The sequence below is a fragment of the Crocodylus siamensis genome, chromosome 5, assembly GCF_052110815.1.
Source record: "Crocodylus siamensis isolate JL-2025a chromosome 5, ASM5211081v1, whole genome shotgun sequence".
Classification (NCBI taxonomy): Eukaryota; Metazoa; Chordata; order Crocodylia; family Crocodylidae; genus Crocodylus; species Crocodylus siamensis.
Genome location: NC_143399.1, coordinates 50,647,270 through 50,674,704, shown reverse-complemented (window position 1 = coordinate 50,674,704; position 27,435 = coordinate 50,647,270). Strand labels below are relative to the sequence as shown.

Genomic DNA, 27,435 nt, shown 5'->3' with positions numbered 1-27,435 from the left:
TTAAATTTGGTGGTGCGCTGGTAAACCTCACAGACACAGACACAGCTTATTGTCTATGAATCTCACCCAACAAAATGCAATCAGCAGGCCCAGACACCGAAGGGAAGGATGGGAAGAACACCCTCAACCACCATACAGGCATAGGAGCTACAGAATTAATAGCTCCAACCCATGGCCAGGCTAAGGGTCCACATTTCTACCAGCTTTTAAGTCAGTGCTTCCAAAGGCACAGTGTGGGTGGAGCTTCAGTGTGCAGACCTAATATTTGCCAAAGAGGTCTTGAAACCAGCTCAGCAACAGCAGGCTGAACCACCCTCTCAGCAGCTGATCTCGTGATTTAAAATAGGTTTACAAGGTTCTTTGGGTGAATAAGATCTCTTTTATTAGACCAACTTAAATGTTGGGGAAAAAATTTAGCAAGCTTTTGGGTTTACTAAAAAATTTTTCCCTATTTAAGTTGGTCTAATAAAAGATATCATATTCACCCAAAGAACCTGCCTATGTCCTGAGAACAACATGTCTACAACCTACACCTCTTAAAATAGGTTTAGCTCAGGTGACTTTCAAACTGTTTGTGAGATTTCCCCAGTATCTCTTGGTCCAAAGAAACAGCACCGGTCATGGCCTCACTGCTCTCAGCCTCAGCTCAGAAAGGACAGGAAGAAGATAGAGCTCTCTCCTTCACAGTTTACAACATCAGCTGCCCCACATACACACACACTGTCACTCACGCACTCTCTCCCAGTGGTTGCCAACTTTTCAGATTTGAGGCATTCCTTGATAGACTTGAGGCTCACCTCAGAAAATGCCTGCTCTTAGTTTTCATTTATTTTGTGACAATAGAAAAATAATAAAGCAATTCTTCTGGTGCAAAGAACTCCAAAAGACTGCAACAGGTTTGAATGCTATTTGAAATCTCTGGGTTTATCTTGTGAATCGTGTTTGCATACCTATCAATGCTAGTATTGCGTGGCACCCCACAGCATCCCTGAAAGGCTCTCAAGGCATCTTAGGGTGCTCTGGTACCCTGGTTGAGAATCAGTGCACTATTCCTATGGCAGCTCCAGTGAATCTCTCAGAGATGCTGTTGGCGGCTGCTAAGGGTTCTGGGTCTCTGAAGACCATGCCATTTCTGTTCACCTCCATATTCTCAGCAGCAGCAGTGGCCAAACCCAGAAACCTCATGCCTATTGCCAGGGCAATCCAACTGAAAACTCAGGAACTCCCCTGCTTCTTCAGACACAGACCTACAGAAGGAACAGTTAACACGTGGCCTGTGATGGGCCTTCCTCACCACTCTCTCCCTGGTCACAGGGAGGACTGAACTGCATCTCAGTGATGGTGAAATCCTGCCATTTAAATTATTCATCATAATCAACTTTCCCATGGTATTGCAGCTATTTTCTAAAGAAAGGAGCATTATCATTGGTTGATATAATTACAACACGCAAATTTACAATGGAATAGGACCTTTACACTAGGATTTTACATATTCTTGCTACCTACAAGGCTATAAATATCTAGATTTATTTAAACAATTATACAGATTACAATTTTTAAATTATTCCTTTTTCATTATCAGTGTTTTAGAAAATGGTGGAGAGATTTGGTGGAGCCCTACAGGCTCAAACCGTTAATTCAGTACATGATTTTTTTGAGCCAATACACATAGCTAAACTTCAAAACTGAAATGTGTCATGCCCTGTTTTTTTCTGTATAAAAAGCACACTGCCTACTGTATCTCAAAAGATTTTTATAGAGGCTTGTGGACTTAGTGTATTTATTTTTTATTTGAATGCTTCCAGAGTCATATTTTGTATTAAATTCAGATTTAATTTTAAGCTGCTCTCCTCTCACAGACCTCATGCCATGGGGAAACCAGGGTGGCCCTTGCTAGACCTCAGCCATATGTGGAAGAAGGTGTATATGTCCCAGCAGGCACATGGAGGAGAAGTACAGGACAATGCACAGGCATATGTCTAGGTGGGAGAAGCCCAGTCCTAGCATGCAGAACCACTGGCTCCTCCTAAGGCCATCACCTCCTCCTTCCTTCAGCATGCTGATATGCTGCTTGGCCTACAGCCCATGCTGCCTCAGGTACTCCTGGGAAGTAGCATAATGAACAGCCCGGTGGCCATCATCTCCCCTTGACAGCAATATGGTGTCCCTCTTGTTCAGCCACTGCTTCTTCTTGGTTGCCAAGACAGCAGCCTTTAGGGTCTGCCTTTTCAGACCACTAGCCTCTCTCTTCACCACTGTGTCCACCTGCTCTGCCTTCCTTTCTTCTCCTTCTTCCTGCTCACTTCTGTTCCATCCTCTCTCTTCACCCTTGTCCCCTAGTAGCCCATGATCCTTGTCCTTCATGTAAGCTTCCCCATCCACTTCCCGCCTGTGCCTGGTCAACTTATCGTTCTCAATGTTGGTTGGTGAGTAATGCCTCTGGAGGAAGCTCAGGACTTCCGTCTTATTCCATGGAGATTCACTGAGATTGTTGTGACACAAGGGGCACAAGTTTGAGGGAGGCCAACGTGTCTTTGGGAATTTGGGGTCTTCGTTTGACTGGTCTGAACAAATCAGAGCAAAAAAGAGTATCAGAGTCACTCCCAGCAAGCTCTGCAGCTGTGGCCTGGCCCAATGCAGTATCCAGAGCACTCAGCCTCCCACCTTGCCTCCCACCTGGCAGGAGTTGGGGAATCTCAGAGATGCCTCAGTGCTTCCCTATTCAACCTCTAGCATATCAAAGCCCTCCAGCCTTAGCTTGTTCTCTTGCCTCGCTACTGCCAGGTGCCCCCTCACCAAGCAGTGTGGAAAGCAGTCCAGTGGCTAATAGCATAACTTGGAGTGGGCAAATTGGGCATGAGGTCCAGGCACTGACTTAAACCACTGAACACCTGGTTATTCTGCACCTTTCTCACTGCTAGGGTCAAGATCAGATACAGCAGACCTGGCTTGAGGCAGGTGGTAGGGCAGCCAGCAGATAGTTAAAGGAGCTGCTGCTTTTTTGCCACCAGGCTGTGGACAGTCCCAGTGGTGGAATCCTTACTTTTCACCCGCATGTTGACTGTGTTGTGTCTCTCCCAAAGCCAGAGGATGGCCTCATCTCTGCTTTTCACTTGGTCCATGGATTTTTTTGCCATTCCTTCAAAGTGCTCTGAGCAACTTCTGCAGTAGTAGAAGTGATGCATGAAACCTCGCATAGTTTGAAGGACTTCTAATGGATCTAGAGAAAGAGGTATGACAGCACACAAGGCAAGGGATACCTTGCATCTCAAAGACATAACACCACTGCATTCACCGTGGCACCCCAACAGCCACTACCCCAGCACTGCCCTGCATCCTACGGAGCAAGATCCTTCATCTCCTCGTGGCAGCCTGCCAGCCCTCTGAGGCTAGGTGGGCCCAGGAGATTCCAAACATCCCCCAGAGCAGACACAGCCTAGAGTCAGTCAGACAATCAAGGCATCTCCTGCCATTTGGGAACCCTGCACCACACAGTTCCATCCATGCAGTAGGGCTGTCATGATTCACCATGGTACAGTACAGCAACCCAAGCCTTGCTGACTGTGCCATCAAGACATGAAGGTTTGGTATAAAAAATGCTCCCCAGTGACACGGGCTACATGGAAAGGCTGGAAGTACTAGGGTTATTTAGTATGCAAAAAAGATGAAGGTGGGGATTCAATAATAGTCAAATACCTCAAGATATCTTCTAAAGAGGGTAGTGACAAACTGCTCTGTGTGACCACAGGGAACAGGGTAAGAAGTAATGATTTTAGACTGAGGGAGATTTAGGTTAGACATTAGCAAGAACTTTCTAACTAAAGGTGTGGTTCACACTGCATTTTTATGCTGCTTAAATGTTTAATAGTGGTAGTCCTAGCCTGAGTTTGGAGCAGTTGCATCCTATGGCTAAAAAGCTTCTCTGACTGTTCCTCACCTACAGTGGTGACTTGCCACTAGAGGGTTGGCGAGCAGGGGTCTGACTAGGAGCTACAGCTATGAGTTATCACTACAGAGCTGGTGAGTGAAGGACAGGCTTCTATGCCTGCTCTAGGTGAGGTATGAGAAAGGGGTTGGGGGGGTACAAGAACATGAAGCTGGGAGGCACAGAGGTAATGGGATGAGTGTGGGTAATGAAATGGGAGGTGGAAAGGAACTGGGGGTGGAGGAAGAGTGATGAAATGAAGGAAGTCACCCACTAAAGGAGAGAATAAAATGTAGTAAAAAGAGAGAGAGAGAATTTAAAAAAAATAAAGAGGAAGTAAATTAAATAAGGTTTCACCTTTTAATAAACTGGGATTTGGGACTGGTATGTGTAAGGGGGGGTGGAGGAGGCGCTGTTCATGCTTCCTGTGGTAGCTGGGAGGTGGGAGCAGTGAGGGAAGGTGCTTTTGAGGAAACTACTGCCATACCCTGAGGAAGGTAGCTCCAGACCATGTTCCCCCTCTCCACCTCATTTTTTTTTTTTTTGCTCCGGTCCTGGAAGCACTGGTATACCAGGTCAATGCATGGAGTGGATGGAGCACGCTCCGGTTCCACCACCCAACACCAAAAAGAATCTGCTCAATATAGACCTCCTGTGGAGGACATATCAGCAGGCCAAAAGCCCCACATGAGCGGAAGGCAGGGCCTGCCCCATGGATAAGTTAGTGCAGGTCAACCCCACTCCTGGGCCTGTCCATGCCCTGCTACCTGGCAAGCTGGCACGTGCTCTACAAGCTATTTGAACCAGGTTACTCCCTGGGGGGTGGGGAGGTCACATCCCCCAGGGGCAGGAGTTGGTTTGATTTCAAAACCACCCCCTGGGCAGTAGAGTTCAGGGCGTGGAAGCTTGTCCACAAAGAACAGGATGGGTGAGGAGGGGAGGGGACACTGCATCCTGGGATGCTGGAAGACTGCCACTTGGGTGGCTCATTTGTGAAGAGTGGCCACACATTAATGGAACATGAGCTGTGTAACATGCATAGGTGACACATGGCGGGGCATGGGGAGGCATGTGCCCCCCCTGAGATTGGACCCCAGAAGTGGGGACACCGGGAGAAGCATCAGTGTGCCCCACCTGCAGCAAGAGAAGTGCCAGTGTGCCCCCTCTGAGGCAAGAAAAGTGCCAATGGCAAAACCAGAAGTGCTGGCTTGGCAATCAGCCAGTGGGGGACCTTCCCCCCCACCACAGCTGGTGATCAGTGGCTGGTGCTCCCCAGAATCGGGAGACACCAGTCACCCATGATAACACAGATCAGAGATAAACCTGCCTGGGAATGGTATAACTTTAAGTTGCCTAAAGTGTGCTTAAAACTAGTTTCAAGTGTTAATGTGAGGACAATCCAGAGGTGAAGAACTTCAGGAGCCACCTAAAATTAATGTGTAACAAGGCCCTGAGGCTGTAAAAACTGCCAATAATGAAAATTCTAAGTACAGGCTACACGAACACTTGGGTGAGATGGTTTAGACAAGGATGATCCTGTCTTGAGCAGGGGATGGGACTAGGTGACTTCCTGAGGCACCTTCCAGACACATTTTTCTATAATTTATGACTGCTCATGGTACAACTCTCCCACTGGACAGCTGCATCGTGTAAGAGCTATAATTTCCAGCTGCACTATGCTTCCCATGTATGATAGGTGGGGATAGCTGAATGGAGATGGCAGTACTGCCTTTGGCCCCATGAGAATTGGTCTTTCTTCTTTCTAGTTCCCTAGCAAGGTCTGGTATTGTCTGAGGCCCCCATAGCTTCAGATCTTTGACCTGCCTAGGACAGGATGGTTCCTACGCCACTCTCTGTGCAGCTAGGCTGGCCACTGGCTCAAAGACAGATACAAATACATGGCTTGTTTTGTACCTGCATCCTGCTTGCCATATCGTGATGCTTGCACTGTCAGCAGATGAAAGAGGACCCAGACAGAGCAGGAGTACCCTCGATAGTGAGGTTTACTGCCTTGGCAACCCATCCACCGTGCTTTTTTTCTCAGCACTGCTGGAGGCTGACAGAGAACGAGACAGAGGTGAATTTCCTGGAAACAACCCCGGGGATAAACTGGAGGAGGAACAGAATTAAAAAGCAGAAGACTGAACCCAATAAGGAGATTCAGACAACTGAGTGAACCCCACCCTCTCTCCCCCACCCCCCATCCTCCTTCGCAGAACTGAAAGAAAACATTCTTCAAGGGCCTTACATTACTTTTGTTCATGATGTCCTCCAAGGCACTGTGAGAAATATTAGATTCTTTCAGGTTCTTCAGTGATTTGTCCAGAGAGTACAGGAATTCACTGAGAGAGTCATGTTCAGGAAAGTACTGCAGCACAAAAAGAAGAGGAAATATAGTCAATGACAGTGGCCTTGCTTCGGGTTGTGACAGAGATGAACACAAGATGCTGCGTAGACCCTTGGATTAGCATGAGACACTGTTTGTAATGAACTCTCAGCTACGACAGTTGCAGCTGCTCCCAGGATGGGAATAGTGATGGGACGCTGCCAGTGGGAGAACTAACAGCTACCCACAGCTCCGGCTGCCCAGCTGGTTATGAAGGACTCTTTCCACCATGATCCAAGCAGGCTAATGTTGGGAGGGCTCTTTGTATTCAAGGTGCTGCCCATGTGAATAAACCAGCCCTGCAGGCCAAGAGCCAAGAGCCAAATCTTGACTGTAGCTTGAAAAAGTCTCTGATGAACACAGAAAGCTACTTCGAAAATAAGTCAACTCAAATCTGATGAGTATCAGTACTTTAAAATGGCAAGCACTATAGGGAGTGGAGAAGCGAGTGAAACACCCACACAAAGCAGGAAGAGAGAACCACATCACAGAGGTAGACACACAGAGACAAGCAGGGCTGAAGGACAAAAACAGCAGGTGAGCAAAGAGGAAAAGAATGAATAAAAGAAAAGAGGCAGAGAGCATTTGGCTGTTACTTGTCTATTCTACGTGGGCACCCTGGTATGCTATACAATTAAGAAATGCAGGGAAATGGACTCGATCACCCAAAATAGGGGGATTGCCATTAATTGCTGATCTTGACATTTCTGCTGGAGAACTGTAATCACCTGTAGTATGCTTTGGGCTCCAACCCTATAATCTCATGCCCCTTGGTGATCAGATCCTCCTGCTGTGCTCTCCACCTCCCATAGGACCTCCTGTTTCCCCACCTGCCATGCGTTTGGTGTAAAATGGTGTAATGCTTTTGGGAGGTTGCTTTTAGAAACCAAAGTATCCCTTTTTTGGTGCCTCCCCGTCATATTATTGCCAGGGCCTAGATTCCCCTCAGCATGATGCACTGGGCCCTTTCCCATAGCCCTCCCTCAAAGCTCACTTGGCCTCAGGCCCTGCCTCAGTTCTCCAAGCCCCTGCCCCTATCTCTAAGGTAATCTCTGGGCTCATGCCTGCTATCAGCTACCCTCTATTTTACTAAAGCAGCACCCTCCAGCAGTTCTCAGGGCACCCCTAGTGGCCTCCACTCACTTCTTACTAGCCACCCCATGCCTCACAGCTGACATATCACTGCTTAGCTGGAACCTGGGTTTGGCCTCTCTCTAAGGCTCTTTCCACCTTCATCTATAGTCTGGAGGTTTGCCTTTTCCAGAGGCTCTACCCACTTTCCTGTTTTCTCTGTGGTCAGGCTGGGGACCCCAGCTGTTGGATGTACCCCCATGACTGGGAGCCCCTCAGCTGACAGGACTCCCAACCATGGGGGTGCAACCCAGAGCTGGGAACCTCAGCCTGGCCACATGTTCAATTAACATGACAGAAACTAGCTACAATGTTTTTGTCCAATAACTTTGCGACTTTTTCCTTCTTTATTGTGTACTTTACTGAATTAACGTGACTGGGTAATAACTTTAGATGTGATTAATCAGTTAATCATGTCTTAAGTGTAATGTGTGCCAGGGGCCCAGGGGACATTTAAGCTAAGGATGCCTTAGTGTGGAGGGAAGAACTGATTTTTTTTAGCCAGTAAATGATGTACTAGAACCCACTCTGAATCAGGGTTGCCAACCCAAGTTTTGTTTTGTTTTTGACAAACTGCAAACTTTTTACTGACATCCAAACTTTCTTACTGACTCCTGTTTTTTGTTCATAAATGTTTTACATTACATAAATGTAACTCATCTGCCAGGTCCTGCCCTGATGCCAGGCCCTAGTTAGAAAGACTGGGTTCAAATTTAGGGGTTTAACATCAACCATAGTAAAAACTTGGTTGTTAGTAAAAAAGTTTGAAGTGAAAAAAAATATTCTTGGGTTGGCAACTTGCTTGAGATTTACTGACTGTGGGCAACTCTGTCCTGTATTTCCAGCATTGCAGAGCACCATTAGAAAGGAGAGGGCGTGTGGAACATGAAACCTCTTGTCCCTGTTAATTTAAGTAGGAGTGAAGGCAGCATTATGTGGCTGCAAGCTGCAAACATGTAGGCAGCAGAAGGGGTTAGCAGTTATAGCTCCAAGACAGTAACAAACTGTAAGACATTTACCTGGGGCAAGTAACAATAGGATAGGGTGAAGAACTCCAGGCAGTTCTGAGGCAGAGCTGCAGAATTAATGAGAAACCTCTGGACCCAGTTAAGATGCCTAAGGTGATGTGACTGGAAGGGGGTGAAGCCCAGGGCTTCTGAACCAAAGAGAGCATTCAAACTCAAAACACAGGAAAGAGAAGGGTTCCTTCAAAACTGCTGCAAAGCTCCCTTTGTCAGCTTGGTGAACAAGTCCCTGGGAATAAGGAGGATCTTATGAGTAGCCAAGAGAGGACTAAGGGTGCTGGGTTAGTGCCTGGCTCCTGGCAGCAAGACAGGGTGGAAACCCAGCAGGGTGGAAAAGAAGAAGGTAGGCTTGGTGTGCCTGTGTGGCTAGGAGCCTGGATCATGTAATGGGGCTCCCAGCTGCGGGAGCTTCCTACTTGCTGGCACAACAATAAGGCATGATGGGATCTGATGTTTGAACACACAATCATGCCTCCTGCCATGCACATGTGGCATGGTAGGAAGCATGATTGTGGTGATCTCGCATCAGATCCCATTCCACCTTTACTTACATGTCTGCCAGGGGCTGTGGAGAGACAGTACTTAAAATCAGAGCTAAGGGACACAGAATAGCAGGCAAGTTCTTTGGATCAGAGCTGATTAAGTTGCTCTAACTGGCTAGAAGATTGGGATCTTGGGGGTACTGCTCTGTCTAGTGTCCAACATCTGAAACACCACAGTTCAGTGCTCAGCACCAGTTATTTCCAGACTAGAAACAGGCCAGTACCCAACATCCAATTACCGGCATCAAGGTAAAACAAGAGGAGACTGCAAAGCAACCACTCCTGCCCCCTGCCAGCAACCCAAGTTCTATGAACTTTGCTGGGCATAAGGGTGCATTTGGTGAGCTTGGTCCCTTGTGCTACTTCCATCTCGGAAGTTACTTCACCTCCATTGATTCTTTCTAAAGAGCTGTGTTCCCTAATTGGAAGCTGGCATTGCTACAGCTGTTGGACACTACCACAGGCATTTCCCAAAACAGACTTCCTGTAAGATTCTAGAACAGGATGAGCAATGCAACCCCTCCACGTTCCCTTAATTTCTGATCGGGAAAGGCAGTCTGCTGTCTTTTGGAGAAAGCAGTAAGGTGGGATGTAGGCAGACAAGGTTCTTTGAGTAGGTGTAATATCTTTTATTAGACCATTTAAACAGTTGAATAAACTGTTCTTTGCAAGCTTTTGGGCACAAACACCCTTCTTCAGGTATAAGGAGGGTCTGTTGATCACATCTACCCAAATAATCTTGTCTGCCTATGTCCTTAGACCAACACAGGTACAACCAACAAGCCTAAAGTGAGCCTGGTGGTGCAGAAGGCAAAGCTCAAAGTCAAAGACCTAAGGGTGAGTGGGGAGCAGATGTGAGGAGCAATGGTAAAGCACAGGGAACAACAGCAGGGAGCAGTAGCTGGAGGTGCAGGGAGCAGAAGTGGCAGGGCACGCAGTGCAGCGGAGAGTGCAGAGAGCAGCAGCGGGGGGGAGGGGAGGCAGGGAGCAGAAGCAGCATGGAGTACAGTACAGCAGGTAGGCACAGAGAGCAGCAGGTGCTCTGTGCAGCAGAGTGGGCAGGCATAAGGCACCCAGGGCCTATGGCCCCCACTGATGTGTCTCCTGGCTCCTTAGGGCTTGGATGGCTCTGATCTAAACAATCCCTCAGTGTTCCAGATAGTGAGAGATTGACAGCATTAGCTAAGGCCTAACAGTGTGAAGAGGAGGAGTTAAGGAAATCCACCACAGCTATGCCAAGGCACCTCAGTCCTGACCTGCACCAGTCCTTGTTATTCTAGTCTTGCCCTTCTCACGCAGCTCTTCCAGTGAATTTGGATCCTGACCTACAGCATCGCCAGCTGGTCTCAGCCCTAGACCTTTCACGTGCAGAGCTGGTCAGCTTCACTTGCTAGTAATAGGGCAGTTGGTTAAGATGTAAAAAGTAACTAAAGCCTAAGCTGAGAACATATGACTCACTGCACTTGTGACTATATTTAAATGCACAGTTTTTCAAGGCCACAAAAAACAATCGTGATCATATACTCTGACCTCCCATGAAACAGAGAACCTCACCAAGGAATTTCTGCAACAGGCCTATGATTTTGGTTTGAGGGGCAGCATCCCTTTTACAAAACCATCCTGTCATGATGTAAAGGTACTGAAAGATGGAAATGTCACCCTTAGTGCTCACCTGGGCCAATACTGCTACATAGCGCTTCAGGGTCTCCAGCTGCTCTTCCTTCAGGACAGGGAATTTGGCCTTATTCACTCGCAGGGAGCAGTGCAACACAGATTCCAGATCAGCCATGTACAGTTTGGATCTTGAGAAAGAATTAGTGGAGCATTGAAAACCTTGTGAGTCTGCCCACAGTGAGAGGGTCACTTCCCTCAGTTCTCAATCTTGGCCTTGCCCCAACGGGATCTGCTTGTAAGAAGGAGAAGTTTCTTCATAGCCGCCAGTCCTGGGCTGCTGGATCACTGGATCACTGCAATCTATTCTTACCCCTGAGGATGGAGGCTGCACTAACTGAAACTTCTCCATTCAGCCCTAGGCAGGGCACCCTCAGTTTTCTTACTTGGGGCATAAAGCCCCCTGCATGGTGTGAAGGTGTTCCAATGCCCACAATGAGCTACTCAAGTCCATCATGATGGTAGTGCCATAATGCACTCTGGCTGATAAAGGAAAAAATATGGGCAGACAGAAGAGCAAGGGAGAGCATTTCTTACCTGTCAGTGTACTTCCAAGGGGTTGCTTCTGTTGGGTGCTCTGCACCTGGCACCCTTGAAGGAGGAGGTGTTATTTCATTCTGGACTTTTAACATTAGAGTCTTCTTATTAGAGCCAGATCGGTCCCTCAGAAAGGAGGTGTAGGAGGATCGTGTCTCCTCTTGCCTGTTAAAGAAGTAAAGACAAAGCATGGAGAGGCAGTCTCCTCTCCACCCTGACAGAGCCCCAGCTGCCACACCCCCAGCCTCAGGCACACATATCCACCCTGAAAGAAGAGGAGACTCTTCTCCAGGAGTGTACAGGAGGCCGTACCACACACTCATTCAATGCCCACCCTCTCCCCATGCATCTACCAGTCCCAGCTAACCCCCCTCGCCTCTAGTTCCTGCAGGCAGCCTCCTTACACCCTGAGTTTCTGGGAAGAGCTTTGCTGCCTCTAGTAGCAGAGGGAAAATGCCAAGTGCTGCCTAGAGCTCCCTAGCAGGGGATGGAAGAGGTGACTAGGAAGCTTTTTAAAAGCCTCCCCTTCCTCACTCTGGGCTAGGAGTGCCTTCTTCCTCCCAAAGTGCTTCAAGGAAGCAGGCAGAAGATACAGAAGCTCAGGTAAAGCTAAAATCTGGACTTAGCTCTTTGCAAAGTTGTTCCTTCCTCTGTCCTTTGGGGCAACTCCCGTTCAGCTCTGGAGGGGTCAGCTTTACCCCCTTTATGTCAACACCTTCCTTTTATCCAAGGAGCTGAGGCCTGGGATGCATAGAGACTGGTGTAGGGGAAACACAGCCCTGCCCACCAGTCATCTCCAACCCCAGCTTATGCACTTAAGGGGCTGTGCAATCTTGATGGGGGACATTTCTTGGAACATCCTGGCCAGGCTGGTGGACCAGGGAGTAGGAATCCCAATAAAAACTGCCCAGGATGAGAAAATTTGTTGGGCAGTGGGACAGCCAGCAGCCTGAAAGCCCCAGAGAGTTGGCAGCGAGCAGCCAGTGAGTTTTCATTCTGCTTTCATCACTTAATGCTTGCCTGCAATCACATGGTGGACAGGCAGCTTAGTCACAAGTAATTTTCTTCGCCCCCCCCCAGCTCTGTGGCTAGGAAACAATGACTATGATCTTGGGTCAAGCTTGCACCTTCAGGAGCACCCCACCCCTACTTCTACCCAGTCTTCCCCATCCCTCCCCCCATGCCATGCAAACCAGGCTGAGGTTTACAAATTCCACACTTCTCAGCTGGGAAACCTGCCCTGCCATCTGATAGCAAGTCAAGATGACACCAAGCCCTTCCCTGCACCCTTCCTAGGGAAACCTCTTCCCAACCTGTGTTGGTCTAAGGACATAGGCAGACAAGATGTTCCTCTCTGTAGGAGAGAGCCCTGGAGCTGCAGAGAGCAATTATGTCCTCTCTTTCAAACCAGCTCACAGCTCTCTGGTCAGGGCAGGATTATATGTTAAGCTCTGTAAAATAGGTTTAAAAAGTTCTGCAGAGAAGATGGTCTCTATCAAAGTCTAAAGGCCTCCACAGAACTCCTGCTGGACATCACTGTTCAGGCCCTGTATAAGTGCCCTGGGAGCCTCCCACAGGGGCTGAGAGTCACACCCCCTGTCCAAGCACAGGCAGCCTGCCCATCGTCAATCCAGCATTGCCAGGATTCATACCCGCAGTTTCTGGGTACAGTACAGGCGAAGCCTTAACAAGCTAACAACAAAGGCTGCCTATTTCCAAACTGGGAATTGGCAGGGAAGGACTCACACTTTGATGGCAGAGGAGCCATTGCTGCTAAGCAGGTAGGCAGAAGGGAAGGTAGTCACATTGTACTCCTCCACCAGCTTCTTCTCACTGCTCAGGACTCTCCTGACAGCAATGTTCTCATACTGCTGCATGTCCAGGATCACCTGCATTATTACAAGATGCTCCCAGGTCAGACTGCTCATGGAACAGGACATCCCAGGGACCAGACCCATCACAACAGGTTTCCCATGTGGGTAGAGCTGACCATATGGAGTGTAGCAGGAAGCCCATAGCTTCCCCAGGCCAGCAGGACAACTCAACCCCAGTACAACCCTTCACATCCAGGCAGTGTCCAAACATTTCCTGACCTTTCCAGTATTCCTAAGAGGTAGAAAAATATTGAACCACTAGAGCCACACAGGAAGTAAGGGACTGGCCCAAGTTGGGGTAGAGATGGGTTTAATTGTAAAACTTTGTAGGTTTTAATTGTAAAACGGTAAAACTGACAGTTCCTTGGGTCCCAGACTCTCTACTTCAGAGAATAGCATGTAATATCTTTGCACACTAGAAGGGGCATAAAGAAGGGTCCAACACTAATATTATACATCAATGTCAATTAAACTCTGCAGTGGTGGAAGGGGAACTTGCTCCTCTGGAGACACTGCTTGGAAGAAACCTTTGGGAAAAGGACTGTCCTCTCTTTACATGTGCTGACAGCACCAAGCACAAGGGGCAGGGGAATTCCACCCATTACTGCAGGGGCTTCAGCAACATAGACATTACAATAAAACATCACCTCTCTGCCCACAAAGGAGTCGTTCTCCTCAAAGATCAAGGCCAGGTACATGACATTGTTTTTCTGAAAGAATCCATGAACCTCCTCTGTGCTGCAAGGAAAGCAAAATAATAAGATGGGTCATAACTAAAACAGGAACATTCCCTCCATGCAAGCACTGGAAAAATGACAATAAGTGCATGAAGAACAGACAGGTGGCACCACTCAGGGTGCAACTCTTTGAGGTGGGACACAGACATGTTAGACAGAATACATAGAATAATGGGGTTGGAAGTATCTGTGGAAGGAGCAGCAGGCACAAGGCACGACTTCCAGTTTGACTGATTAAAAATAAAAATCTTTGCTATTCTCCTGTGCAACAGCTCTCAAAATTCTGGACAGGAGCTTATTCCATTTGTCCTAGTTGAGGACATCCATTTTCATACTCTTGTTCCCATTAGCGTCTTTCTTCCCAACCCCCTGCTCCTCATGTTCACTGTCATCAGACATACTGAAGACTATGGTTCGATATTCATTCTATTTTGGGGACATACCAAGATTATCTTTAATCTCTTTCTCATCTTTACTACACACTAGCCCTACCTTCACATCTTCTTTCCTTGTTTGTTTGTTTTTAATTTATGGCTGAAGAACTTTTTGCTACGTGTTTTAATATCCTTTGCAAGGTCTATCTCAGTTTAAATTTAGGCAGTTCTCACTTTCTCTCAAACACTTCCTGACCTCTTACACACAGCTTTGTTTACTGATCAGTCCCTTTTTCCATTTTTACAGGGTTTCTGCTTACTCCTAATATCTTTTGGAAATTGTTCTTTATCCACTTTTGTCATGAGCCCTTCCCTACAAATAATTTCCCAGTTACTTGGGATACAAGATCTAGATAGTTTGCATATTTTTGACTTGCAGAAGCTCCAAGCCCCTCCCATATTCCAGTCTCTAATAAGCTCAGTCCAGATGACTTTTCTAACTACCCTATATACTTTATTCCAAGATGAATTTTTTTCCCTCCATTTAACAGGAGGAGAAAAGCATTGCTTCTTGGAATCAAGTACAAGGTGGCAACGGGCAGATGGCTGTTGCAGCTCCAGCCCCAACCCCAGGTTGGGGTGGCAGCCGGAGTTGCTGCCTGCCCCGCTGCTGCCTCTGCATCCCCTGCCTCTCCCGTCAGCATCCTTGGGTCCCTGTCTCCACCCCCGCCATGCCACATGTACCTCCTTGCGCCCTCCCATCTCCCACTTACATTTGCTCTGGCACCATCAGGCTTGGTCCCCACTGCATCCTGCAGCATGGACCACAGCCCCAGCCCAGCACCCTAGCAGTGCTGCTGGCTCTGTGTTGCTGCTATGGGTGGGGGCTATGCTCCATGCCCCAGGCTGCAATGAGGATGGAGCCTGCTGGCAGTAACAGAGGGGTGAGAGGGGGATGGGCAAGTGGGGGAGAGATGGGAGGTAGGGACCCAAAGCCACAGCTTTGGGCAGGGGAGGAGGAGGCAGAAATGGTGTGGGGTGGAAATGGGGGGCAGGGGTCAAAGGCTGCAGGGGGGGGCAGGTACAAAGGGGGAGAACTGTCTGCCCCTCCCATCATCTGTTCCCCTCCCCCATCTACCCCATACCACCTGCCATATTTCATGCCCCCCTGCCTCTTCCACCACCTGGACTCCCCCCCCGCACTGCCTGCCCCATTACTGCCCCCTTCATTGCCTGTCCCCCCACCACTTGCAGTGGGGGCGGAATTCCAGACTATTCTCAAATAATTAGATTACATACATAGAAAATTATAACAAATTTATAAATATAGAATCTAATTATTGGGGGTTCATCCCAAATTCAGGGTCATCTTGGATTTAGGTAATTACAGTAGCGCTCTTAGTTTATGACAATCTGCCAGTCTGAAATTGAGAACCTTAGTAGAAAGGAACTTTTGTATATTTTACCTATTCTTTCATTTAATTTTAACCTTTTCATTTAATTTGAACAATTCATGGCCAATTAATCCAAGTGCTTATTTTCCCAGACCAGAACTTTTAAAATCAAGGACCTTAGCTGCAGACCTAGTTTTGTTTATGGTGTGTCCAGGCAGCCTCATAGAGGAAGCCTAGGAAAGACCTCCAGTGCAGTCCCAAAGGAAATAATTTAGAAATGATGACACAAGTGCTTCTGAAATGAGCACATGAATACTGTTGTTATAAATGTGTGGAAGAACCTAGGTTTGGGACCAAGAAACACTGAAGTTTTCCTGATAGAACTGCTACTCAAAGTCTTGGTAAGGATGGGCGCACTCCTTTCCTGATCTTTCACACCCCCACCTTCTTGCCCACAGCATCCCTACCTGGCTCCTGTGTCTCTCTCTCACATATACACACACAAACAATGCAAAATGGGTAACTGCTATTCTGTTGCCCTCCAATTACCAGGCAGGTTTCAATCCAAGTGAGGGATCCAGGTACTTCTCCAGGTTGGTGATTATGCTTTGTCTCAGGACTGAAACATCTGGGTTATCTGTAGAGGGAACTAAATACACAGGTCTCAACCCCAGAGCAGGCCATACAAGCAACCACAGATGGTGTCTCTTGCTTAGTAGCAAACACAACCTGTGCTAGCCCAAAATCCCAGCTATACTGGCTCCCTCCAATCCTGCAGCCACAGCTCTGTCACCTTACAGGGGAGGGTTTGAAGAGCTATTGGGTTTAGTGTGCACTTCCCCAGTCCACCTGACAGCCTCTACAACCCCGCAATTAAGGGCTCAGAACAGAGATATATGTCTCTTTTATGAAGTTCAGCTTAGGCTACAGTGGTGACTTTTAGGGATTTTCCCTCGTGAGGCAAGGATTTCATAGACATTAGGGCTGGAAGGGACCTCGTAAGATCATTGGGTCCAGACCCATGCCCAAGGGGCAGGAAGTGAGCTAAGGTCAAAGGATCCCAGCAAGATAAGCAATAAGCATTCAAATGTTTCTTGAAAGTGTCCAGAGTAGGTGCTTGCACCACCTCTGGGGGGAGTCAGTTCCATGCCTTGGGGGCTCAGATAGCAAAGAAGTTTTTCCTTCTGCCTCATCTAAAATGGTCTTGCAGGAGTTTGTGACCATTGGACCTTGTCCTCCCCTGGAGTGCTCTGGTGAACAGGTGCTCCCCCAGATCCTGATGCACACCCCTTACATACTTATAGGTTGCCACCTATAGCAAGTCATTCAAGAGCTTCCCTGCCCTGGCAATGCCCCCAGTGGGCCTGACCCTTGCCCCATTACTCAGCAGAGGTCAAAGGAAGCTCAAAGGAAAGCAACTCCATGAGGAAAACTGTGGTAGCAGCTTCCATTGAAAAGAGTTAAAAAGCAGCCTAATACTTACTATCTATGTCCTTTCCATCTTCTGGTTTTGTGGAATTAGGTTTGAAAACCTGAAACAAAACAAGGACACTGGGTTAGCATAAGTGTTCAGAGAGCACTTCAAAGAGTTTGTTAAAATCTAGAGCACAGCAAGATACAGCACACAAGGCCTGGGAGTGGAGTCCAGAGACCTGGGTTTTATCACCAGCATCATCTGGCTCTGCTCTGACCACCTGAAGTCCTAGGACAGATCACTTCACATCTCTGGACCTCAGTGTCCCCCTCTTCAGAGAGATGGTGGATCATCACAATGCTCTGAGATCAAAGGGTGATGACTGTGATGTGGACAGCCCATTGAATTCTGAAGTGAATGTCATATGAATGACAGCTGGAAATTTGTACCAGGTCTCTGCAGCTTCCAAGAACACACAGATTCAGCAGTGAAACAGACACACATTTCTCTGATAATTGACACAAGGCAAACTCTACAGATCTCCCAATTAGCATACCCAGTCAGCATCCCGTCCTGCTTTTTGGCCAAAGCCTCAGTGAACAAACAGATCTTTGCACCCTGGAGGCAAACACCCGCTGGGGCTCTGACAGGTTGAGGGGGAGAAAAGTAGAGGGAATTCCCAAGTTACCTGTCCCAGCACCAGCCCTCAGAGGTCCTGCCTTCAACAAGATGAGGTCAGTGGATACAGACTGTAGGAATAGGGTGTCAGAGGCAGGCCCCCCACAAAACAAGGGAGCAACCCACAGAAAGACCCACATACTCCATTACCTCTGAGTCATGCCAATTCCAAAATCTGAGTGCACCAGTTTTTAGAATAGGTTCCCAACTTTACACTTTTAAACAAAGCCTTAGAGTTGTCACTGCCTCAGTTTGCACACATTTAGCATCTGCTTCAGTCTGCAGGGAGCCTGGAACAACTGCACTGAGTGGTATGAGCTGGCCACTCCTCTTGCAAGCTCCTGAGTCTGAAGTCTAACCATCTCATACCTTAAAACTATTAACTATTTTACTACTGACCACTTTAGCAGAGACACCTAGTTTAATACCACAATCCAAAGAACAACCAAATTGTTTGGCACTTCTTAAGTAACAGCCAGTAACAGAACCACTGGATGCTCCCAATGCAGTTCATAGATGGGAGCAAAATCTCTCAGCATCCTGGTGGCACGGAGAGCAGAAGAAAGATAAAGTGGGTAACCTGTAGTCACCCCACAGGCCTTGTAACAAGGCTTCTGACATTCTCACTCAAATCCTATGTGCCTGATTACTTCTTGCCTACACTAATCCCTGTCAAGGCTGTACTACAGCCAAGTGACTCCTGCCCCAGCACGCAGGGCTCCAGCTCTGGCTACCAGCCACTTTTCACCCACACTAGGAAGGCAGCCAGGAACTGGAGCTAGAGCCCCATGTACTGGGGCAGGAGCTGCTCAGCTGCAGCTCTCCCCTCTCCCCCTCCTCCCCAGCAGCACACCAGGGGCAGGAGGAGGAGATGCCACTGGAAGTGGAGTGAGCTGAGCAGTACCCAGAAAGCTAGAGTTGCACAGGGAAGCTGTGCACGTTGGCCAGTCAACGGGTGCAGACAGAAGTGCGGCGTGGGCTCCTCTGGGTGGGACTCGGCCACATGCATAGCGCCACAGGGGAAGCCATGGGTTAGATGGTGCGGGAGTGGACTGCCCCACCCTGCCCAACAAGCTCTGTTGCACATGTCCCTACTTCCTCCAACCCCCAGTTGGCTTCTGGGACCTAGTGCATAGGCAGCCCCCCACACAAATATGCATGCCCCCTCACACTTCACATACCCCCGACACAATATAAAAGAGTTAGACTTTATTTTGAGCTATTAAGCAATTGTCTCTATATACACTACTCAAAAAAACATAAATAAGGACAAAAATTATTTTTGAAATAAGATTAAAATATGTTGTAATAGAGGTTTGATTTTCTATATATAGATTTCATAGATATTCGGGCTGAAAGGGACCCTGGAGGATCATTGAGTCCAGACCCATGCCCAGGGGCAGGAAGTCAGCACCTATCATAGGATCCCAGCAAGATAAACATCCGAAAGTGTCTTGAAGGCATTCAGAGTGGGTGCTTGAATCACCTCTGGCAGTAGTCTATTCCAAATTTGTTTTTATCTATAATTTGTTAAACTGATATCTTCCAGGAGATTTTGTGTGTGCGGCCCTCAACAGCTCACCAAAACTCATTAAGTGGTACTCCAGCTGAAAAAATGGCCCACCCCTGGGCTACAGAGTCTTGCCTCTGCTCAGGGTCAGATCAATCACCATATTTGGGGTCAGGAAGGAATTTTACCCCATGGTCAGATTGGTTTGGACTGTGAGTTTTTTTTCCTTCCTCTAGGAGTGCAGGGGAGGAAGGTGGCCCTCTGCTCAGGATCTCTTGAGCCTATATTGACAACACTGCATAGAAGTAGGACATTGGCTGCCACGGTTCCCCTGCTTTACCTCTGGCAGGTTAGGGTGTTAGGTCTCTGTTGCATCAAGGTTGACAGTAGTCTTATGCAGAGTTTAGATCAAGAGTGGGCAATTATTTGGGCTGGAGGGCCACCTAGGGCTGGGTCAGCACTACAACCCTCCCCACCCCCAGCCTGCAACAGCTCACCAAAAATCCCTAAATAGTAATTACTAGACCAGCTTGGGACTCCTGATGGCAGGTCACACTTGTATGGGCAGATGGGATGGGACCAAAGGCAAGGAGGGGCATCCGGGAGTGGGATGGATAGGCAGGGCTGGGGCCAGGATCACGGGGCAGTGACAGCATAGGTCTGCGGCTGGGGCAGAGCTGCCATCCACTCCCCACACAACATATCAGGACCAGCCTGACACAGGAGGGTGGTGGAGCCCTGCTGCCCCCTGCCTCAGCACAGGCACATGTGGGCAGCCCCAGCGCAGCACAGCCCAACAGCAGCACAGCCCAACAGCACAGGGCAGCCTAATCTTATCCCAATCTGTTGCGGCCACCCCATGCTGCTGGGCTGTGCCACTCTGTAGCCGCACTGTATAGGGCTGCCCACATATGCCTGTGTGGGGCGGAGGCAGCAGCAGCTGGGTCACAGGCATTCACTCTGCCCCACTCCTGGGTCAGACTGGTCACAATCTGTCATGCAGGGAGTGTATCGTGGCTCTGCCCTGGCCCGAGCTCCAGGATCCTAGCCCTGGTGCCCCCCCTCCCAGATGCTAATCCCTGCCAGCCCACTGCCCCATCCCATCCATTTGGATAAATGTGCCCTGCCTGTGGGGATCCGGGGCTAGTCTCCATGGAGACCCCACCTGCCTGTTCCAGCTACCACACCATCCCAGCCTCGCTGTGCACCCAGGGGCGGTGGGACGAGCCACGTGTGCCATGGCCTAGGCTGCCCCTTCGCATTTGGGCTGGGTGGGACTGAAGGACCTGCCCTGAGATGGATAAAATCCCTTGGAGAGCTGGATGTGGCCTATATTTTGCCCACCCCTGGTTTAAATTAAGGTTATTATGGGATGGTAGGGATGACTTAGGCAAGGGGTAGGACTCAATGACCTCTGGAGGTCTCTTCCAGCCCTGCTTCGCTACGATCCTACGACCAGAGCCAATGAGGAACTGCCCGTGACACGGCTGCCTGGCACCCGTGCACTGTCACACAGGCCCAAGTGCTGACACCAGGCAGAGGGGCCAGGCTCTGCTCTCCGCCCGCCCGCCCCGCCCCAGGCCGTGCAGACTTTACCCTCAGTGTCGGGAATCCGGGCACCTCGAAGTTCCCGCACTCCTTGGTTTTGCACTCGTTCTGGCAGTCCACGGCGCCGACGGCCACGGCCGGTCTCCACGCTGCAATGACAGGCGCCGGCATGGTTACAAGAGCTGACTCCCCTTGGCCTGTCCTCAGCTCTGCCTGCTCTGGCGGAGCACCGCTGCCAGGGGCTGAGGTGGGGAAGGAGGGGGCGGAAGGAGGGCAGCCAGGGGCAGGGGCGCGGGCGCGGGCCCCCTGGGCGTCCAGCACAGCGGGCACTGCCGGGGGCACCCACCCAGGACGTCGGCGGCCAGCGCCCGCCACGTGGGGGCGAAGTGGACACAGTCGCTGCACCAGGAGGCGTAAAACTCCACCACCCAGGCGCCGGCCGAGCCCAGCACGCTCCGCTCCAGCGTGTCCGCCTGCAGCAGCGCCAGCCCGTCCGCCGCCGCGTACAGGCCGGCCCCGAGCAGGGCGGGCACCCGCGCCAGCGCCAGCACCAGCACCAGGAGCCGCGCCATGCTCCGCGCCCGCCGCCGAGTGCCGCTCGCCCCGGGCCCGGCCGGCGGGGAGGAGCCGCGGGGGAGCGCCCGCCCCGCCCCGCCCCCCAGGCCGCCGCCGCTCCCCGCCCCGTCCCGCGGCACGGCCGGCCTCCGGGCTCGGCTCTGCGGGCCCCTGCTCGGTCCTGCTCCGGGGAGCTGTCCAGCACCGCTCTCGCCCGCCGGCCGCTCCCCGACTCCCTGCCCGGCTCGGAGGTGCAGCCACTAGGCACTCCCGTCATGCTGCTCGCCGTTGCGGGGGCGGGGCGGGGAGACACGGCCGGTGGGAGACAAATGAAAAGAAGCGGGGAGCCGGGGAGGAGCCCTGGGAATGAGGAGTTAAGTGACGACGGGCACTGGTGGCCATTGCGAGAGGGGGCTTCACTCTGACTTTCACAGGGAAAGCAGTAACTACTGGGCCGAAGGGCAGGAGGTAGCTTTGAGTGTTGACAAGAACAAGACTTACTGGGCTACATCTTCACCTCAGGGCCCTGGGCCTGGACTGTGGGGAGTAAAGGCCCAAGTCTCCTTTCCTTGAGGCCCCGTATGCCTGCTCAGCGGCACAGGAGGTACCTATAGACGCTTGTCTGTTTTGGAGCTAAATGAGCTAATGGACCTGGGCTGGACAGGGGACCTTAAACTGCCTCCAGCTTAGCAAGACAATATCAGACTATGATCACTTGTCAGCCTTTACTAGGCCCCAGGAGGGAAACTCAGGCTGTGCACACATATATAACAATTAAAATGTTTCAAACACCCTTGAAACAGGTCAAAAGCTAGCTATAGACTCATATCCTCTGAAATGGTCTAGAAGTGGCTGAAACCCTCCAAAACAGCACTTTCACACAATAAGAGCTTTTGGGGAGTGTTTCACTTGTGGTTACACTGGCATGGGGACAGAGGGAGAGCGGGTGGACAGCCTGACTGCTCTTCAGCTGCTGGGTCCCACTCTAGGTACAGCCACGTCCTCACTGGGACCCGACACACTCTGCTGGGATCTGCACCCTCACCAGACCTGGGGCTGAAGCAACTGGACGCTTACATCTGTGTTTAAACACTGTATACGCTTTGTACGGTCATTCTTGCCCTCCTTTTCCTGAATCTGCACGTAGGACTGTCACCCTCTCCCTTGTTATGATACACATGCCATGGAGAGAGAAACTCTCTGAGGAAGGAACTATCCTTTTACAGCATGTGAGAAGGGTTTTTGCACATCCTGGGCTGTGAGAAAAACTGCACATAATAAAAAACAGACTGGTTAATCCTCTGGCCCCTGAGGGGGCATTTGCAGCAGGGTAAACTGTTATGGAACTAGACCTGAATCAAAGAAGTAGCCCCTTGGGCATGGACAAATGCTCCACTTCCAAGCATTGCTCAGTGGGCAGCAACAAAGAGGTTGCTGCTCTGCCCAGGGGGCCAGGAAAAGCACGCATCTCAGCATGCCCCAGCACTTCCCAGGGATTCCCCAGCACAAAGGAAAGTGCTGGCTGACTAACTGGAGGAGGGTCCTAACCCCATCCTTACAGTAGGAGCATCTGGCCATCTCCTGCTCCAGGCTTCCTGTCAGTTTTGCTGGTAGCCCTGAGACTGCAGAAGGGACTCATACCACCTCCTCACCTGGCAGATCCTGGTCACCCAGCATTGGGAGCTACTGACACAGCTGCACTAGTTAAGGCACAGGATGGAGTACACTGTGCTGCGGACAACTTGGCTGTGACCACCTGCAATCTCTATGATCCAGGGCATTTCTCAGGGCACACAGGTGACCACATGGCTGAGGACACAAAAAGGCACCTCCTTGATGATCTCCAGGTCTTTTTCTTTACTAATACATCCCTGTCTGATATGGTAGAGGCTGTATGGCAAATGAGTCAGGTGCAGTGGGAACAACTCTAGACCATATGCCAGAGGTTCTAGTCTGGCGATACAAGCAGAGCCCAGTTGCTGGGGGTCTGTCTGGGTATCAGTGAGCACTATGTTCCCAGCTTCATCCTCTCCACCTGTGTCCTGCAAAACATTTGAGACCAAGAGGAAGTCCATTCCTGAAGCCTGGGCAGGGAAAGCAGAGCATCAGCTGGGCCAATCCAGAGCCTTGGAGACCAAGGGGCCTGGAGAGGGCAAGCATGGGACTGTCTGGGAGTAACACCCTGACAGACCACTCCAGGATGAGGGGTGTTGTTGGGGGGTGGTGGCAGGGGCAGATGGGGGCTTTGGAGGGAAGGTGATTTGTTACCCATTAAACTCTACCAGTCAAAACATAACTTGACTGTGGTCTGTGCCAGTGCAGCATAGGGGGAGGGAAGGAATGTGGGCTCTGCCCCTTATCCTTCCCACCGGGGCACACCTCTGGGACACTGAAGGAGGGAGGTGGGGGTGGCAAGTCTGAGGCCCTTGCAGAGAGCAGGCTTCAGGTAGTGCTGCCCACCCAGGCATAGGGGATGAGTGACCCTGAGTACATGATTTCCCCAACCTCTCGGGAACTGGAGTGGAGAGTGATGGTGGCTTGGTGGAAGGATTGCCAGTGCCTATGAATACAGGTGGAGGTCTCTGCTGCTGTTGGCTCCCATGTGGGCTACAGCATAGTCATGGCTCCTGGTGGTAGATGCCCTGCTTGGGCCCAAGTCCCACCACATACCCCAAGGGGTGGAGAAAAGATATGGGTTTAGACATAGGGGACACAGGGTAGCATGGGGCCAGGACTGTTCGACCATGACTCTGAAGAGCACCCAGGATATACTTTGTCTGCAGAGGCAGTGCAGCCAGAATGCAGCCCTGGAGCTATCATTGCAGCCACAAACCCTCCAGCATTGCCTCTGGCGCCTGCTTTGCAGTATCTATCACCTCGCTGAGGGGCTTTTGCTGGCCAGGCATATGGCAGAGCATCTTGACTAGGACTACCATGCATGCAATTGTGCAGGTTAATCACCTAAGCCAGTTGAAATGGGCCCTTCTTACTTATACTGAAAGGAGATGGTTGATGGGTATCAAGGGAAGACTTGTGGTATCATGCTTGGTATCCAATCCCATCAAGTGTAAAACCTTTACTGTTGAAAGTTGCAAGGGTACTTCTTCAGCCCCACTGCTACAGATTTGGCTGTGAAAATAAATCAAATTGCTTTTATTTACTGTAATTTGGATGACCAAGCCAGATGACAGAGGTGAAAATGCCATGATACACAAATCCAAAGGTCCCCTGAAAAGACGCATCATTCCTTGAATCATCCAATCACAGAGTAACACACACACAGCTAGTTGTTTTAAAAAAGTAGTTACATTGAACCAAACTGGATTCCAGTGATGTCTGGATAGTCAGAACAAGAACTGTAGGCAAACATCATTTGTATGAAATGGGAGTTCTTCTGTCATGAAACCCTTTTATTTCTGATGTGATATTTATATCTTGCAGCACAAAGATAAAACAGGAGAGTTTCTCAGACTATAGAAATGGATAGTCCCCAGAATAAGGAGCAATCAAGTTGTTTCCAGAAATTGTTTAAGTAGTAAACATGATTAGAAAAGACCAGGTGACTTGTGTAATTCAAGGAGTTTTAACTGGATAAAAAGAGGAATGTACATATATGCGCTGTATTTTACTTAAATATTCAAAGGATATAATAAAGTAAGTAATATTGCAGTACCTTGCATAAGAAGAGGTACCATTGAGCAATGCAGACCACTCTGGGGCCATGGCACTGCCTCCTTTCAGTGGTGTTGGAAATAACATATTCCTATCCCAGGACTGGGTAATTAGCAGGATCCATTTGTTACACAAGTGTAACTAATTTTGTAGCCAGAAGATGATAATGCACTGTCCTAAAATCCTATTAAAGGAAGCTCTTTCAATTAAGGAAGCTTGCAAATTTAATTTCAGCCAAGTCATTCACTTAACAGATGGTGCCTCAAGGTGGACAAGGTCCATACAAACATTGTCACCCCCTTACATCCAAAGATCAAGACTTACTGTGTGGGAACTAGGAAGGGTGAGAAGCTATAGATAATAGCTACATGTCCATGGTATTCTGTGAAACACTCAGATGGAGGAAAAGTTTCCTTCTAGACTGAAGTGGAAGACTATTTAATTGGTTTAAGAAGAGGAAGAAGGTTTAAGAAAAAGGTATTGACAAAGGAAATGATTCAGAGCATTTCCACTTTTCTAGCTAACTTTCAAATTGAGAATGTGTAAAATGAGACTGGCTCCCCTGTTCCGCTTCAGGTGATGGATGCTATTCATTGCTTCTGTTATTCAACTCCAGAGTCTTTGCTTTAGCCAGAAAAGGTGTTTGGGACTGGGAAAAAAACTAAGAAATCAGCAGATCATGTGAACAGTCATTGTGTAGGTTGAAGGCTGCTCAGCCCAGTTGCCTGGCAAGAGAAACTGGTACCTCAGTTGCAGGTAGCCTGAGAGCCTGGATCTCACATTCAGAGGGTGGCTCTGCTCCTCTCACCCATCATAGCATGCTCACCCTTTTTGGTCAAGGAACTTGCCTGGCACAACCATGTTCTCAAGTAGAGAAACGAGGTATGCTGTAGAGGAATGAGATAGGCTGTGAACAGCACCTGCCTCTGGCATGGGGTCATCTTAAGCAGGGTGATGCTGGGGAAAAGTCCTGCTTCTACAATGGCAAATGAAAACTGTTAAAGGTTCCAGGTAGTGGGTGTTTCTAACACCTCCTGCAACAGTTCCTTCAGCTCTTGCTCCCCAAACCCCCAACCACTACCTGGAAAACATGGTGCATCTCACTCCATAGGCATGTCCTAGGTAGGGAAGAGAAGAAGGCTGGAGAAAGGTACCGGCACACAGTCCAGTCAGAAGGAACACAATGGGATTCATAAACTTACCATCCTGGCAGCCAGAAGGTATTGGGGAGCCTTTCATCTTATCTCTGAAGCTGTGGCCTTAAAATGAACACCTGTTCCTCTGCTCTTTTCTCAGGGCCAGCACCTGCAGAGTCCTCATGACCCAACGAGGGCACAGAGTAACCAAGTACCAGAGGGCATGGCTCAGAGCAAACAGAGATGCTGGCTGTCATCATGGCAACCACACAGGAGAGGGCCACTGCTGAAGACTGAAAGGGGCACATGGAGTGCTTCCAAGAACATCGTCTCTCCCAGGCACACAGGTGCACCCAGGCCAGGTGCATGACAGAGTTCTAGGCTCAGGGGCTTGCAACTACCATTGTCCAGGCTGTGTATAAGACACGGTGCACCACAGACACCTTGCTGGAAAACATTTGTAAGGAGGGTGAGTAGCTGGCTGAGCTCACAGCATCCATCAGGAAGTACAAAGAGAATGCCTGGGATACTGTCTCTACAGCATCCTGGTGGCACACCCCCACCTACCTACCTGTCTCCTGACATTGGCCACCTCGAGCCATCCTGCAGCACTTCTAGAGTCTATTACTGAGCCTACCACACACTGCTTCCCAGCTCCACATCTCACAGGGTGAGCTCCTCAGCCCCCAGCAGCCCACCGTAGGCCTGCCAAGCATGAGCCCGCTTTTTTTGGCAGCCCACCTATGCAGGACACAGAGGAGTCTCCTCTCCAATCCTTGGCCCGAGCCCCTCTGGGTCAACCTCCCAACAGCTGCTGGCACTCACACCTCTTGTTCCTGTGATTTGCAGGGACCAATGCCCCCTCCACCTCCTAGTGGGGGCAAAGGCAACCAAACCTTACACCTCACAGCACTTCACTACCAGGACACTGTCCTTTCAGGAAGATGTGGAAACTCATGGCATGCTGCAGACACCCCACAGGGAACCCCATCTGTCTCCACAGGGGATCATATGGCCTTTATCCCACAGCACAACATCAAGAGATACCCAACCACCCTTTGGAAACATGCGGCTGGGGCATGCAGCTGCTCTCCATGGGCCCCCTTCACCTCATTTCCTGCCATTTAGGTGGGTCTTGGGTTTAAAGGTTCTGTTTGCTCTGTTCAGTTCAGTTTGTTTGCACTTTTCCCTCAGTGAACTCCCTTGAACTGCTTGTGTAAAGTCAGCTATGTCCCTTCCTCCCCACTTACCCACAGTCCGGCATCTTGCTCTCTTGGCATGGGTGTCCAAACACACTTCCCCCATCTGCTCTCCCCCCTTCAGCCA

At 49.7% G+C, this 27,435-nt stretch overlaps 1 protein-coding gene across 1 annotated transcript; it reads right to left on the bottom strand.

The window, feature by feature from the left end:
* Window positions 1-1,770: 1,770 nt before the first annotated feature.
* Window positions 1,771-21,535, bottom strand: LOC149864085 (sulfhydryl oxidase 1-like). The gene is made up of 12 exons (XM_090048338.1): window positions 21,093-21,535; window positions 20,795-20,895; window positions 17,080-17,128; window positions 16,146-16,245; window positions 13,739-13,829; window positions 12,964-13,106; window positions 11,218-11,382; window positions 10,682-10,811; window positions 6,174-6,293; window positions 5,840-5,981; window positions 3,044-3,220; window positions 1,771-2,564 (listed from the first exon to the last, which is right to left on the bottom strand). The coding sequence occupies exons 1-12, from the start codon at window positions 21,316-21,318 to the stop codon at window positions 2,077-2,079; spliced, it is 1,932 nt and encodes a 643-aa protein (XP_089904464.1). The 5' UTR covers window positions 21,319-21,535; the 3' UTR covers window positions 1,771-2,076.
* Window positions 21,536-27,435: the final 5,900 nt, after the last annotated feature.

Coding starts and splice junctions, on each gene's coding strand:
- LOC149864085 (XM_090048338.1), bottom strand. CDS start 21,318: ATGGCGCGGCTCCTGGTGCTGGTGCTGGCGCTGGCGCGGGTGCCCGCC. Junction 16,246..17,079: donor AGATGGAAAGGACATAGATA/GTAAGTATTAGG, acceptor CTGTGTATTTAG/TTCCCTCTACAGATAACCCA. Junction 10,812..11,217: donor CCTTGGAAGTACACTGACAG/GTAAGAAATGCT, acceptor TTCTTTCTCAAG/ATCCAAACTGTACATGGCTG.